This window comes from Xyrauchen texanus, chromosome 18, assembly GCF_025860055.1.
Source record: "Xyrauchen texanus isolate HMW12.3.18 chromosome 18, RBS_HiC_50CHRs, whole genome shotgun sequence".
Lineage (NCBI taxonomy): Eukaryota > Metazoa > Chordata > Actinopteri > Cypriniformes > Catostomidae > Xyrauchen > Xyrauchen texanus.
In genome coordinates, this window is record NC_068293.1 from 41,735,074 (window position 1) to 41,749,428 (window position 14,355).

Below are 14,355 nucleotides of genomic sequence, written 5' to 3' on the forward strand. Positions count from 1 at the left end.
CAAATCCAGGTGTGCAAAGCTCGTCACATCATACCCAAAAAGACTTGAGGCTGTAATCGCTGCCAAAGGTGCTTCAACAATTAAGCACGGAGTTAAGGGTCTGAATACTTATGTCAGTGTGATATTTCAGTTTTTCTTTTTAATAAATTTGCAAAGTTATCAAAAATCTGGTTTTTGCTTTGTCATTATGGGGTATGGAGTGTAGATTGATGTCAAAAAAGTGATTTAAAGCATTTTAGCATAAGGCTGCTTCATAACCAATTGTGAAAAAATATATATTTTTTAAGCATTTTGGCCAAAAAATTAAAATAAAAGTGGCCTTAACTGCTATGTACTAACATTAAATGCATAAAGACTATGTATTTACTGCGTAACTACATGTTGTTCTGCAAAATTAGCACATTTGCTGCTACTGAGGTTGAGGTATGGGTAGGGTTAATATTAGGGATTAGATTTAGGTTTTGGGATAAGGGTTGGGTTGGGTTAGGGGTAAAGTTAACATTGTAACTACAAATGTAATTAAATGCAAGTACTTTAAATGTAATTACAATGCAACAACATGTATGTACATAAGTACACTGAATCAAATGATTAAGTACATAGTAGTTAAGGCCATCTAATATAAAGTGGGTCTTGTTATTGTTCTTCAGGGAAGAAGAAATGGTAACATCATCATCATCATCATCATCATCAAAAAATATATAAATAAAAGGATTACGTATCCAACCCTTTCGGTCAAAAATGACCGAGAATACCAAAGGGAGGTGTAATTTTTCAATACCATAGGAGGGTTAAAAAGGAAGTTGACAAACACGGAGTGATGGCTTAAACAGAAGCATATCCTGAATTAAAAATATATAATTAACTACATTGAATGAATCCCTATGGAAAATATGAATAGGATTTTTGTTTCCAGAAACATACTGTTGAGCTGTATTACTAAACAAACAAAATCTACAACAATAATTTAATATTGTAATGAAAACTTTGTACACTTATCACAGTAAGGCCAGAAAAATACTCTATGAAACATAGATGTTAAAGTTCGGAGCAAGCAATCACATTACAAGCACACAATCCTGTTGAACAAACTGAAGATGCGTTGCTGTGGCAACTGTGTACCTGCAGTGCTTTTTTGCAGTAGCAGCGAAGTCTAAACTGAATATAATAAGATAAAAAGAATGAGCCACTAAATAACGCAAAAACAACATGTCTTTCTATTGCATTGTGTGGTTGAATGTTCAGTGGAAATAAAATTGAAATCAAGATATGACCTTGTGCGATTATTAAACGGCAAAGAGCTGCAACAGTCTGCACACGCTACTTGTGTGCAGCTCTGTTCTGAGCACAGATGAGGGGCTAAACAGTGGTTTCAAAACAGTTCTGTGCTCACTTCACAAATGTAAGCTCATGCTCAGAATAACAGATTCGCTGTATTCAATTTGGTTTAGTAACGTGTGCTGAGTATTATATTTACAGAGCTGCTAATTCACTTGAATTGACCACTCACTACAAGTTACTATGCAAATCTAAAATAACCATATTTACATTTACATTTATGCATTTGACGGACACTTTTATCCAAAGCGACTTACAGTGCACTTATTACAGGGACAATTCCCCCGGAGCAACCTGGAGTTAAGTGCCTTGTTCAATGACACAATGGTGGTGGCTGTGGGGGTTAAACCAGCAACCTTCTGATTACCAGTTAATTGCTTTAGCCCACTACGCCACCACCACTCCTCATATGGCCATATGACACCATGTTTTTTTTTGTGGAAAGAAGAGGAGATGAGAGATTTTCACCATGCTTTCGGAATGAGGTGCTTGTTCAAAGGCTGTTGTTAAAGCAAATGCACGCAGAAAGTTCCTGCAGTTTTCCACCAAAATAAAGGTTTTGAGGACTTAAACTGACCCCATAGCAGTGCAGTGCACAAGTAAAGAAATGATTACAGAAATATTTATTTTATAATATGATTGTAATATATATTGTATAATTTCTTAATGTAGTTATAATAATAATTTTATGATGTATTACAATGATATAATATTCAAGTTGAATTAATAAAATTATATCATATGTAAGCTGCATTTTAGAAAACACTGTGTGGTGGTAGCCATCTTCAGTACTCAAGGGGACGATAGAGTTTCTATCTGTGCCCCTTCAAGAACTCTCACAGACTTCAGCTAGAGGCATTTTCAAGGTCTAACGACTAATAAGGGGGTTAAAGTGAGTACCGTGTCTCTAATGCGCAATTATGGCTGTACGTAACAGTCTAAGAATAACTGTTTCTGCCTGTCCTTCACAGCATAGATGCATGTATACTGAGCTGTACTGTAAGCAGAGCTGAGGTGTGTACACTCCCCTGTGGGCTCTCATTAATCTGGTAATTGCTTCAGACGATACAAGTGATGCTAACTACAGCTTGTGTTACTACTCCGCCCCTGTGTGGGGCTCCAACCTCTGACTCTGCGGTCGTTTGATACACGCTTCACTCGCTACCGTAAGAGTGCTAATGTCGTCCCAGAGGTAAATTTAATTTCTGAATGGTTACTCCTTCAGAGATGGAGACTTAATGGAGTTCTTAGTTCAGTTTCATTTATGGATGATATGTGATTTTTACAATGTTAAAAAAAATTTACACCAACTTGTGCAGATCCATTAAGCTTTTTGTAGGCTGATTCCTACAAAAGTATAAACATTGCGGCTTTGTGGTACTTTCAACATTGCTGTTTGTGAATCCTAACCAGCCCATCATAGCAACATTGGCTTAACCAATGGCATGAATTTGGGGCAGTACTATCTGTTTGACAGACCAATTGAGAGGCAGAATGCTTAAGAAACCTGTCTGAAACATTGAAAGAATAACATGCACATTCTACGCTGATTTATTGCCTGATTCACTGCTGAAATTATGACAACAACACAAATGCACCCACAAATTTGCTGCTGATCTTGTGGTCCGATTCTTAGTGCATTATAGAGGAGGATGCCGCAGACCACCGTATTTGACAAACCCTGCAGGGACTGTAGAGCACCAATTTGATCCAGACACCTGACCATCTCTTAAACAATGTTGGGGTGTTCCTCAAAGTCCACAATCCTCTCCACCGTTTTGAGTGTGTTCAGGTCCAGGTTGTTTTGACTACACCAGGCAGCCAGCCATTCAACTTCCCTTCTGTATACAGACTCAAAGTCATCTTGGATGCAGCCAATGACAGTAATGTTGTCTGCAAACTTCAGGAGCTTGACAGAGGGGTCCTTGGTGGTGCAGTCTTTTGTATACAGGGAGAAGAGTAGTGGGGAGAGCACACATCCCTGGAGGGGCACCAGTGCTGATTGAACAGGTGCTGGAAGTGATTTTCCCCTGTCTCACTAGCTACTGCCTGTCCGTCAGAAAGTTGGTGATCCACTGACAGATAGACTTGGGAACAGAGAGTTGCTTTAATTTAGTCTGGAGAATAGCTGGGATGATGGTGTTGAAAGCTGAACTGAATTCCACAAAAAGGATCTTTGCATATGTTCCTGGTCTGTCCAGATGTTGCAGGATATGATGCCATCCCATGTTAACAGCATCATCTACAGACCTGTTTGCTCAATAAGCAAATTGAAGGGGATATAGAACGGGTCCAGTGATGTCCTTCAGGTGGGCCAAAACCAGTCTCTCAAATTATGTCATTACCACAGAAGTCAGAGCGAAGGGTCTGTAGTCATTAAGTCCTGTGATTTTGGGTTTCTTTGGGACAGGAATGATGATTGAGCATTTGAAGCAGCACCGGACTTCACACTGCTTCAGTGATCTTTTGAAGATCAGTGTGAAGATGGGGGGGGCCAGCTGGATAGCACAGGATTTTAGAGAAGTGGGTGAGACACTGTCTGGGCCATGTGCTTTCCTTGTGTTTTGTTTTTGGAAGACACGGCACACCTCCTCTTCACAGGTCTTAAGTGCAGGTTGAGTAGCAGGAGGGGGGTTGCATGAGGTGTTGGTGATTGTGTTAAGTGAAGGTCAGAGCGGGTGTGGGGTGCAGTGTTGCACAGTGTTGGGGTAGGAGCCTGCAGTTATTAAGTTGTTTCTGGCCACTCCACACTGACCTTTGGGAGCAGTGACAAGCAAAAACATGTTTTCAGCTTATCAGAATAGCTTCTTTAAGCCACTCTGATTTCCTTATTCTGTGTGTTCCTGGTGTCACGATTACCTGTTGTCTGCCCTGTGTTCTCTGTCGCACTATCCCGTTTATGTCATGTTTCCTTGTCTGCTCCGTGTTTTCCACTTCACCCGTCACCGTTCGCGCTCCATGTCGTGTTTTCCTTGTTGTTCGCCCCGTGTTTCACTGTCCTTGTCTAAACTACATTTCCCACAATTCCCGGCCTTCCTCTCTGCCTGCACTCATCATTGTTTTCACCTGTGCCTCGTTCAGTCTCCACTTTGTCCGTGTATTTAAACCCTGGTTCTTTGTTCAGTCTTTGTCGATCGTTGTTGAATGTTACCGTTTCATGTTCATGCCTCTGTCAGTGTGTGCTACCCCTTGTCGTGTTCGTTCGTTCGAGGATTACCCTGCTGTTCGTGGATGTTTGTTAACTCGTGTTCACCCGTGTGTGAGTTTGTGTTTGTTAACTTTTCCCCTCGTGGACCTTTTATTTGCTCCAGTGTTTGTTTAATGTTGATATCGTGTATGGTTTCTTGTCATGCCTTTGCCCCGGTTTCTTGCCCATCGTGTTTGTTCTTCTAGCTGTGTGTTCTGTTGTTTGATAGTTAGTTTTTCCCATCTTGGACTTTTCTTTGTGTTTACCTTTTTGTTACTCACATATTAAACTGCGTTTGGATCCTACCTTCTGTCTGCCGTCTCCTGATTACCCACACCGTGACACCTGGCCTGATTGTACAATACTTTATCCCCACCTCTATAAGCATCCTCTTTTGCCTGATGAAGCTGCCTGTGCTTTGCTGTAAACCACAGTTTGTCATTGTCGTATGTTAAATCATTCCTAATAGGAATGCAAATATCTTCACAGAAACTGATATATGATGTCACAGTATCTGTTAGCTCATCCAGCTTGGTGTCTGCAACCTCAAATACACTTCAATCAGTGCAGTCAAATCAGGCTTGTAGTTCCAACACTGCTTTATTGGTACTTTTCTTTACAGTCTTTACTACAGGTTTAGCTGATTTTAGTTTCAGCCTGTAGGTTGGAAGAAGATGAACCAGACAGTGATCAGAGATTCCCAGAGCTGCTCAAGGGACAGTGTGATATGCATCCTTTATTGTTGTGTAGCAATGATCCAGTATATGTCTGTCTCTGGTTGGGCATGTAATGTTCACTTTGTATATGGGCAGTTCACGTGTGAGGTTTGCTTTAAGATCCCCAAGAATAATAATAACTGAGTCCGGGTATTGTTGATCTGTTGCAGCCCTGCGTTCATGCATGCGTGTGGCGGGATATAAACACTCACCAGAATAAATAAGGAAAACTCCTCCAGCGAGTAGAAAGCCTTACAGTTAATAAAGAGTGCTTCCATTACAGAACATCCTCTTTAACGTTGTTACATATGTACACCCACTGTCATTGATGTCAAAGCATGTTCCACCACCTCTTGTTTTCCCCATTAAATTTGCGATGTGATCCGCTCTGAACACCTGAAAGCCCGCCATATGTAATGCGCTGTCCGGAATGGCTTCACTCAGCCAGGTTTCTGTGAAGCACAAGAAAGTAGAGGTTGAAAAGTCCTTGTTTGTACAGGTGAGATGATGTAGTTTGCTAGTTTTGTTAGGAAGAGAGTGGAGATTCGCTAGATGAATACCCGGTACTTTTGTGTACATTTTATGAATTCAGAATCCATATGATGGAAGGAATATGAAATGTATAAACTTTAAAGTATAAAAAGTTTTTATAGTTTATTATATTGTTGTATTTTAAACAATACAGTGCCACTATATGTGCTTTGGCTTTCATTTAACTCATTTTATGCCAAAGTTGAGAACATATTTAAATAAATCTAATTTAAACAATTTGCTACATATTACTTTTGCCAGAACAAATATGTAAATAAAAATATAATTTTAACTAAATAATTACACTCGATGTTTCCATCCTCTTCTTCTATTTTTGAAGTCCACTTTCCCGAGACCCTGAGTTGGTATTGTCACACGTAAGAGTGACTGAGCTGAACTGAAATAGCTCTGGCGCTCATGTCACGCTAATGTAATTAGAAAGCATTTGCATTGACTGATAACACAAGAATGTGTGGCCAGCCAGAGCCTATTTTTGGATCGCCATGCTGTCTGGCCTCTGATGTCCTTGTCTTAGACCCAGTAGAACTTTTGGTGATCAGACTCTTTAATGGATTCATGGGCTGTACGTACAAACCCTTGTTACAATTGCGTAGATGACGTGTGCAACTGACACACAAATCACCAAGGATGGCCATATTGGTCACTTTGTTTGGTTTATTACTCGATTGGCATGGTACTGCACTGATTCTATAACATTCAATTACCCAAAAGCCAAAGCCTACGTTGTCTATGCCAGTTCGTCTCACGCACAATTTGCATGACACAGTTTTCATCATTCAGCAAAGTAAGTGCAACATTTGTGTCTTGGTATCTTTTCCACATCTTTACAGGCTGACTGTGCTAAAAGAGCACTGCAGAGCATTCGTAGTGCACATGCATCTAAAGCATCTACATGGGCCTGTGGTCAAAATAGTATATCTTTAAAGGCTGAGTGCTTGATCATGGGCGAGATGGATCCGCATGCAGAAAAACGAAGTATACACTAGCCTTTATGCCCTGTTCACACTGACAGCGATTGTATCACTAGGAGCTCTTTAATGGGCGGTCCTACTGATGTTCACTCTAATGTTATTGGTGAGCTGCACAGCTGCTTAGGCTTTGAACATCTGATCACAAATGAGACGTATAGCCTGTATAAATAAGGTAACATTATGTAGAAAAGCATTTCTATATTGCAGTAGTATGTAATAATGAATTAATATCGATGCATGAATCAAACTCACTCAGAATGCAGACAATCTGTCAATACTTATACTGATCCCAATCCAATAACAGTTTTATTTTGTTCATAATCAGTTTTACTACTGTATACTTCACTCTGTCATACTAATTGGAGGTACACTTTTATATGTAAAGAAACACATTAAATGACTTAAATATTGTTATAATTTGTAAACAAATAATAATGATAGTATTTCTACATTATTACTATTATCATTATTATTTTAATTATTATTATTGACTTTTAGAATTATATAATACAATAGTAATACATTTCAGTCATGTACCTTTAACTTTATAACCCTCTGGCTTTTATTTTGATGGTCAAACCATTCCAGGATGTCCTGTAAGTGTCTCTATTTGGGCTAGATCACAGAAGTGTAATTAACTTCTTACTAAAGTCTGGTAAAATGCTCCTCTGGTGGCATTCTAAATGCATGTTATAAGCAAACTGAACTATTGAGTATCTGATGTTGTTCATTTTTAGCACATTACCCGCATGCGCGTGCTATGTATTTGTGTCAACAGAGCCGCGCCATTCACTAATGCTCTGCGCATACATGCTTTACATTCATTTATTAAACACAGCCTTTTGCGCATTCACAGAGCTATCGCATGTCTTCAAGTGGCTTTGAATTAAATGCACGAGTTGTATGGAGTACTTTATTCTGGTCATTTTACGTCAATCAGTTTGCATTTAAACACTATTTTTGTTAGGCTGAAATACTGTAGGTAATGTGCATATGTGTTTGCGAAAACTGACAAGCAATGTTTCTATCAAAAAGGTGATTGGCTCTTTTAACTGGAAGGTGGGACTTCTATTCCTAGAGGCGCCATATTCTGCATTATGATTCCTCCCATTCATGTATATATATATATATATATATATATATATATATATATATATATATATATATATATATATATATATATATATATATACCAGTGATTCATCTCTTTCTATACTGTCTCGGGTATAGCTAAACTAACCTGCTGAAAAGGTGGTTAGCTGATGTTCCAGCTTGGCCAAGCTGGTTAGTAAGGTCTGTTTAGATGATTTTGGGCCTTTATCAGCTGGTCAGGCTGGGAAACCAACTACTAAATTAGCTTGAGGCCAATAAGAATCTTATGCTGGTTTATCCCTTTTTTTCCTGCAGGGTACCAAGCTTGGATTTGAAAACTTAGACTAGTTACCAGTCCAAGACTCTTTAGAAGTCCTGGGCTGTTTTTTAGTCCTTGTCCATTCCTGTCTGCCTATGAGTGATACACATAAACACACACACTGCACCTTATCTGTGGATGTCAATGTCCGCGCATGGCTTCAGACCAGCTGTGGGTGCAGTGCAGAGGTGGAGAGGTGAGGGAAAGGGTGGGTGCAGCACGAACTGAAGTCCGTGACAAAGGAGCAGTGGGTTCTACTGTCTGGCTGACCCCCAGGTCTCATTACTGAACTAAGTTGCATACTAACAATGAAGAAACCTTTTGTCTGTCTGTTCTTATTTGCAAGCAAAAGAACGAAATGAAAAGTCCTAGATTTCTGGGCTGAAACGAAAAACAGAATAAAGAGTTTTCAAGGCAGAATTAAGAGTAAATGGTCAGGAGTGCCGTGGGTTTTGATCACAGCAGCTTGTGTGTGCATGACCACATGAGAACGAGACGCACATTCAGAAGTCATAGAGTTAAAAATAACTTTATAGAGGATCATGTTTTGGAAGGAGGGATCTGCTTCTAGAACTAGGACAGCCTGCCATGCAGGGGCAGCACAGCCTGAGTGTGTGTGTGCATGCGTGGCTGCATGTGCATTTGTGTTTTTGTGGCAGCAGGAGCACGCTGAGAGAAGAGGACTGCTGCGCTGCATTCACTTCACACATACGCGCACGCTTTCAGGCCTGTCCTGATGTTGTCTGTCCTATCCTGTGCCCCAGATGACCTGGTGGATGTAACCTCACTCCATGATTGCTATGAATGATTCCCTGGATGAGTCACACACCTCTGGCAGCCTCGGGGAGAACACGGACGTTTTTCAGGGAGTAAGAGGCAGCGGGAACCTCGAGTCGGCCATCATCCCACTACGCTCCCCCTTGCAGCCACCCAATGCTCCGTACAATAGGACAACTCCTGCTGTCCCTTCGCTCATCAAGGGGAATAGGTAAGGCACTTTTGTTGCATCCCATCATGACTTGTCCCACAAGTTGTCTTGTGTTTCTTGCAACTTTCATTTACAAAACTATCACTCATGTAAACGTCTGTCGGACTGCAAGGAAACTAAACTGCGTGCATGTGTACGCTCTGTATAATAAGCAACCCAGGCTATCCAGGACACTAGGTTCTCCACTGCTTATCTATCTATGTCGATACCATACCTCATTTGTCACTGGTTAAACATTAACGTGTTCGATTGCACAAACATGCAACTTGTTGTCTCTACCTGCTGAGGAATAAAGGTGCCTTTGTGCTTCCTACAAGGTCTGCCTGAAAAATGACTGTAGACTTTGTACCTGTAAACAGAAGGGGTAGAACAAACCGCTGTCCTCAGAGACTTCGAAACTGGATTCAAATCAAGCACCTGTTACTTTCCAGCTTGTGATGGGTGGGTCTGTCAGCAATGCTAGGGATGAGCGGGATGAACCAACACAGCTTGTGGGAGGAATTGCAAGTCAGGGGACTCTTTGCTAGCACTTTACATTTCGTCTGCTAGCTTTGGGGTCATGGAAGTGCAGCTTGAATATGTCCTTCAAACTGGGGACTAAAATCAGGTCTAAAAGGAATAAGCTGTTTGTTTGTTTGTGCTGTTACCAACATGTAACTATGGCTGCTTAGCCTCCTCAGATCTAGACACAAACAACAGAATTAAACACCATGCTGCATTGGGGGGGTGTACATGCATAATCATATCTTACACAGAATCAACTTTAAATTGTGGAACATAATGACATGCTGCAGTAGTATCATGGATATGCAATAATGTTCTGCTTACGCCATATACTAGTATAAATCAGCAGTTCTCTTGCATTGGACATCAAGTAGTGACCCAACACAGTACCAAAATTGTTAAGTTCTGTGTAAGTTCAATCTGTCACATCTAATTTTTTGTTGCCCTAGAAGGATGTTCTATAAGGAGTGGTGATGGTGTAGTGGGCAAAGCACATAACTGGTAATCAGAAGGTTGCTGGTTCGATCCCCACAGCCACCACCATTGTGTCCTTGAGCAAGGCACTTAACTCCAGGTTGCTCCAGGGGATTGTCCCTGTAATAAGTGCACTGTAAGTCACTTTGGATAAAAGCGTCGGCCAAATGCATAAATGTAAATGTAAATGTTGATTTGCTGACTCGCACTGTGATTTATGCATACTACCAGCTCTCGCGTTTGCTCTCTCTCTCTCTCTCTCTCTCTCTCTCTCTCTCTCTCTCTCGCTCTCTCTAAGCTGGGTGTGCCAGCTGAGATGGAGCAACACACACAAAGTAAATGTGTATGCAGGCACAAAAGTTACTGTTTACATACTGTTACATTCATTAACACTTTTAACTGGACTGAAGGCAGGATGAATCTAACAAAGACCAGGTTGTCCAGGTTGTATTTATCCACAGTATCAAAGAAAATATCTAATATTATAGATATAGATTGTATAGTATTAAGTTAGGAGTGTTAATTTAAGTAATAAGTTTAAGACAATTAAAAGAATTCCTTCCAAATTCTCCTTTATAGACATTTTACCTTTTATTTTATTTTTTTATGTATTTCTCATTATTCTCTGTGAAGCTCCATACATTTTTTTTTTTTTTTAATCAGCAAAAATTTAAATCAGTACAAAACAAATACTACAATGATGTACTTTACAATTTAAAACACATTTAGTATGAGATTTAGTATTGGAATTATGGTAATGACAATTTAGGGGGTGAAAATGTGCTTTATTATCATGAAAATTATGCCACGATGCAAACATATTAATGGTCCTAAAAATTGGCTTCGTTTTAAAAAATACAAATTTTCTTTTGATTTGGTGGTGAAATATGACCAGGACATGTTCTTAATAGTTTCGTGAGCTTCTCCCATCACCAGAAGTCTCTAAACAGATTATAAATAAGTGCATGATCACACAGTATCAGACAGCTGCTCATCGCTTTACACCGGTCTCCAGGGATCTCTCAGGTACGGCCGATGAAGTCATCTCTGGCTGAAGACAGCGTGTTGCCTGGGAGACCGACCTTCAGTCATCAGTATGACATCAATCTCTTCCTATCTCCAGCCGGCTGTCTTGCTCAGCAGATTGTTTTAGATCCAGTGCTGTCTGCTGGTTCTAGTTGCCTACTGCATCATGGATTTAAAAAAATCAATTGCCAAATATTTTCATAACAGTTGACTCAAGTACTGCCTGATGACATAAATCAAATCAAATAATTAAAATAAAATGCAGGCATCCAGAGCACATAACCTTCTGTGACAGCTACATCCAGACCAGGAATTCTCCTAGTCAACACAATAACTATATTAAAAAGTGTAATTATTGCAGACTGATGGCTACAACTAAAGCATATACCATTAATTAACAACCTCGGAGCTCACGGTAGATCAGTCTTTAAAAGTTTACATGATGTCCTTAATATTTAATTGCTGTTGGTGTTTTCTCTCTTCAGGAAAAGTAAAGAGGAGGAGGAAACCCAAGTGGGACCTGTTCCAAACCCCTTCTCAGAGCTGCCGCCATCCCCTTTCTCTTTAGCGTCTGAGTGTCTGTTACCTTGGACCAAAAACAGCACAACTCAGGTGAGACATGCCTCCATGATTTATTGTACAAAAGGTTGTTTACTGCCAACATGGGAGCTGCCTTCCTAACTGAAATGAAACCTCATAAGTGAGCAGTTTGGAACATTCTACATAGGCAGCAACTCATCATGCTCTTCACAGAACGTGCACAGGTGACTTGACTCACAATTGATTTCCATAGAGTTTAGTGTTAGCATGTTGCTAAGCTAATGCTGCAATGCTCTAATAAGCATTACAAACACAGAAAATGCAAATGTTGTGTAAAATATACAATATAATATATTGTACTATAATATAAGTGTACTTATATATGTCATGAAAACTTTCTAAATGTTTGTATTTAATTGGTTTATGTTTATTCATTGATACATTAAATGGTTTGGTGATTAATTTGTTGACTGATTGATTTAATCTTGCCCTCTTTTTGGTCTCAAATCAGTTGGGCATGGATGCTTTGCCATCCCACCGGGCTTGGGCAATGCCATCCTTTTGACCAGGCCATGCCTAGGGCTGTTACTTCCATTGATATTGAAGGAGACTGGTTGCCTCCAATATTTGGATTAAATGTTAACCGATAATTTTTTTTCAGTGACTGATCCTTCAGTTATTTATATTTGCAAACATCACCCACCAAACATCCTGAATATGTGGTTACATCAACTATAATTAATTCCGAAATATAGTTGTACTACTGGATTGGTAACTAAAAGACATATTAGAAATGATGCCATGATGCTAGGGTGTCATGTGGTTGCTAAGGTTTTCTGAGTTGTTTTTAGTGCATTGCTATATCGTTGCAAGGGTGGTCTGGGTGGTTGCTACATGCTTGGAAGTTTCCCCAAGTTTCCATGATATTTTGGTATATACATATACAGTAGCTTGTGTCCCTCGTAGGACAAATTGTAAGGGAGAAGTTGGCAACAAATATATATTTTTTAATATATATTCTGTTTGTTAATAGTGGGTGTTTGGTCGAAAGAATGGTTCCTCTTATTTAACAAAATATACATTTTTAAGCAATTTCATAGCAAATACATACAATTCTGGATATATTGTCAAAAGAGATCTTATATATATATATATTGCCCAGCTGTACTGGCCGTAGGATGTTTCTCTGCTCATAAGGAGATATTTTAGCTGTAATTGCAAAGCATTTTTTTATGCTGGTTTTGGTTTTGGTGCATTGAGCATCTGCCATTAGAACAGTTGTGATCATTTTATGCTGATGTAGTTTTGTGAGTTTATCAACCGCATATATAGTTGATGCTTCCCTACTCACAACAATTTCGCTCTAGACTCTATATGGCCAATGCAATCTGCTTACATTGCTGGTTTGGGAAAAACTAGACCCCCACGGATCTTATTATATGACAAATGTATGTTATGAATGACTATCCGGCACAGATCTGACCTGCAGCAAAATCTGCAAATTACAGCATATTGAAATGTACCATCATAATGTGGCTTTGCAGTTTGCCATTATGGGGGCCTTCATTACATTTGAGGCAGGCAGTAATGAGCCCTCTCATATTATATCTGAGGCTAGCAATTATGGCCTCTACAGCCAGAGTATATGAGCGAAATGGAGGGAAAACAGGAGCGGGGGATGGGGCACTTGGAAGTCAGTAGTGCTGTGGATAAAGTTTTTGCTGCGCTAGTTTTTTGGAGTTTGTTGACTCAGGAGAGCGCGTTGACCCAGACTATGCCAAATTCTGTAGAGGTTAAGGAGCTCTAAAAAACATGGGATGCTCAAATATACAAATTTTCATGATTATGATTCGTCATTGGATTGTCTGAACCGTTGGTCGACTAGTCAGTCTAAAGCCCTGCACAATTTAGGCTAATTAGAGTTATGTTCACCACACACATTTAGACATTTGGACTACTGGATGGTGTGTTACAGAATGGAACAAAATGCAGATTTAAAACAGTGCCTTAAAAACACAATGATCAACTCTGTGAGACATTGAAATATTATAGAGAAATGCAACACAACGGTCAAAAATGTCCGTCTGCATATATAGTTAGGCCAATATTTAAATTGTATTTAATATTTAAGCTCTTTATTTCACAAAACTACCAAAGTCTTTGTACTGCTTACAGCAGGTGATCTGAAGAAGGCAGAAATTATAAATGTGTTTTATTGGCTATAGCGGTATTTCTTAGAAAAGGATGAATTTGTCATAATGTCATATATGTTCGACACTTGCGCTCTGACTGCTTTGTGATTCGCTTTGGTACAGTCAACTCAAGGTAAATGTTCACGTGCACTTTATTGATGACGAAATTTGTGTCACATGCACGATACATAAGGCAAGTTTATTTATATAGCATATGTCATAAACGAGGGCAATTAAAAGTGTTTTACATGTAAAGTTTTAAAGAAAATACAAGATACATACAAAAATAAAAACTAATTATAGACATGAAATAAGAATAAAAAGTAATAAAATACATATATATATATATATATATATATTTTTTTAAACGATTTAAATGTTTAAAAACTTTATGTTGTTGCAAACTTGTATGACAATAGAGATGGATGGACAGATGGATGAACACACAGATAGAGT

At 39.3% G+C, this 14,355-nt stretch overlaps 1 protein-coding gene across 3 annotated transcripts in view; it reads left to right on the plus strand.

The window, feature by feature from the left end:
* LOC127659355 (growth factor receptor-bound protein 14-like) overlaps positions 1–14,355 on the plus strand; it is an 85,676-nt gene that overhangs the window by 11,524 nt on the left and 59,797 nt on the right. Inside the window, exons 2-3 of one of the 3 annotated variants that reach the window (XM_052149138.1) lie at positions 8,940–9,163; positions 11,653–11,779. In XM_052149138.1, the coding sequence (XP_052005098.1) occupies positions 8,967–9,163; positions 11,653–11,779 (324 nt within the window). In that variant the 5' untranslated portion in view covers positions 8,940–8,966. Of the gene's footprint in view, positions 1–8,799; positions 9,164–11,652; positions 11,780–11,903; positions 11,932–14,355 lie in introns of those variants that run through there. The other 2 variants (XM_052149136.1, XM_052149139.1) reach the window with 2 other exon arrangements.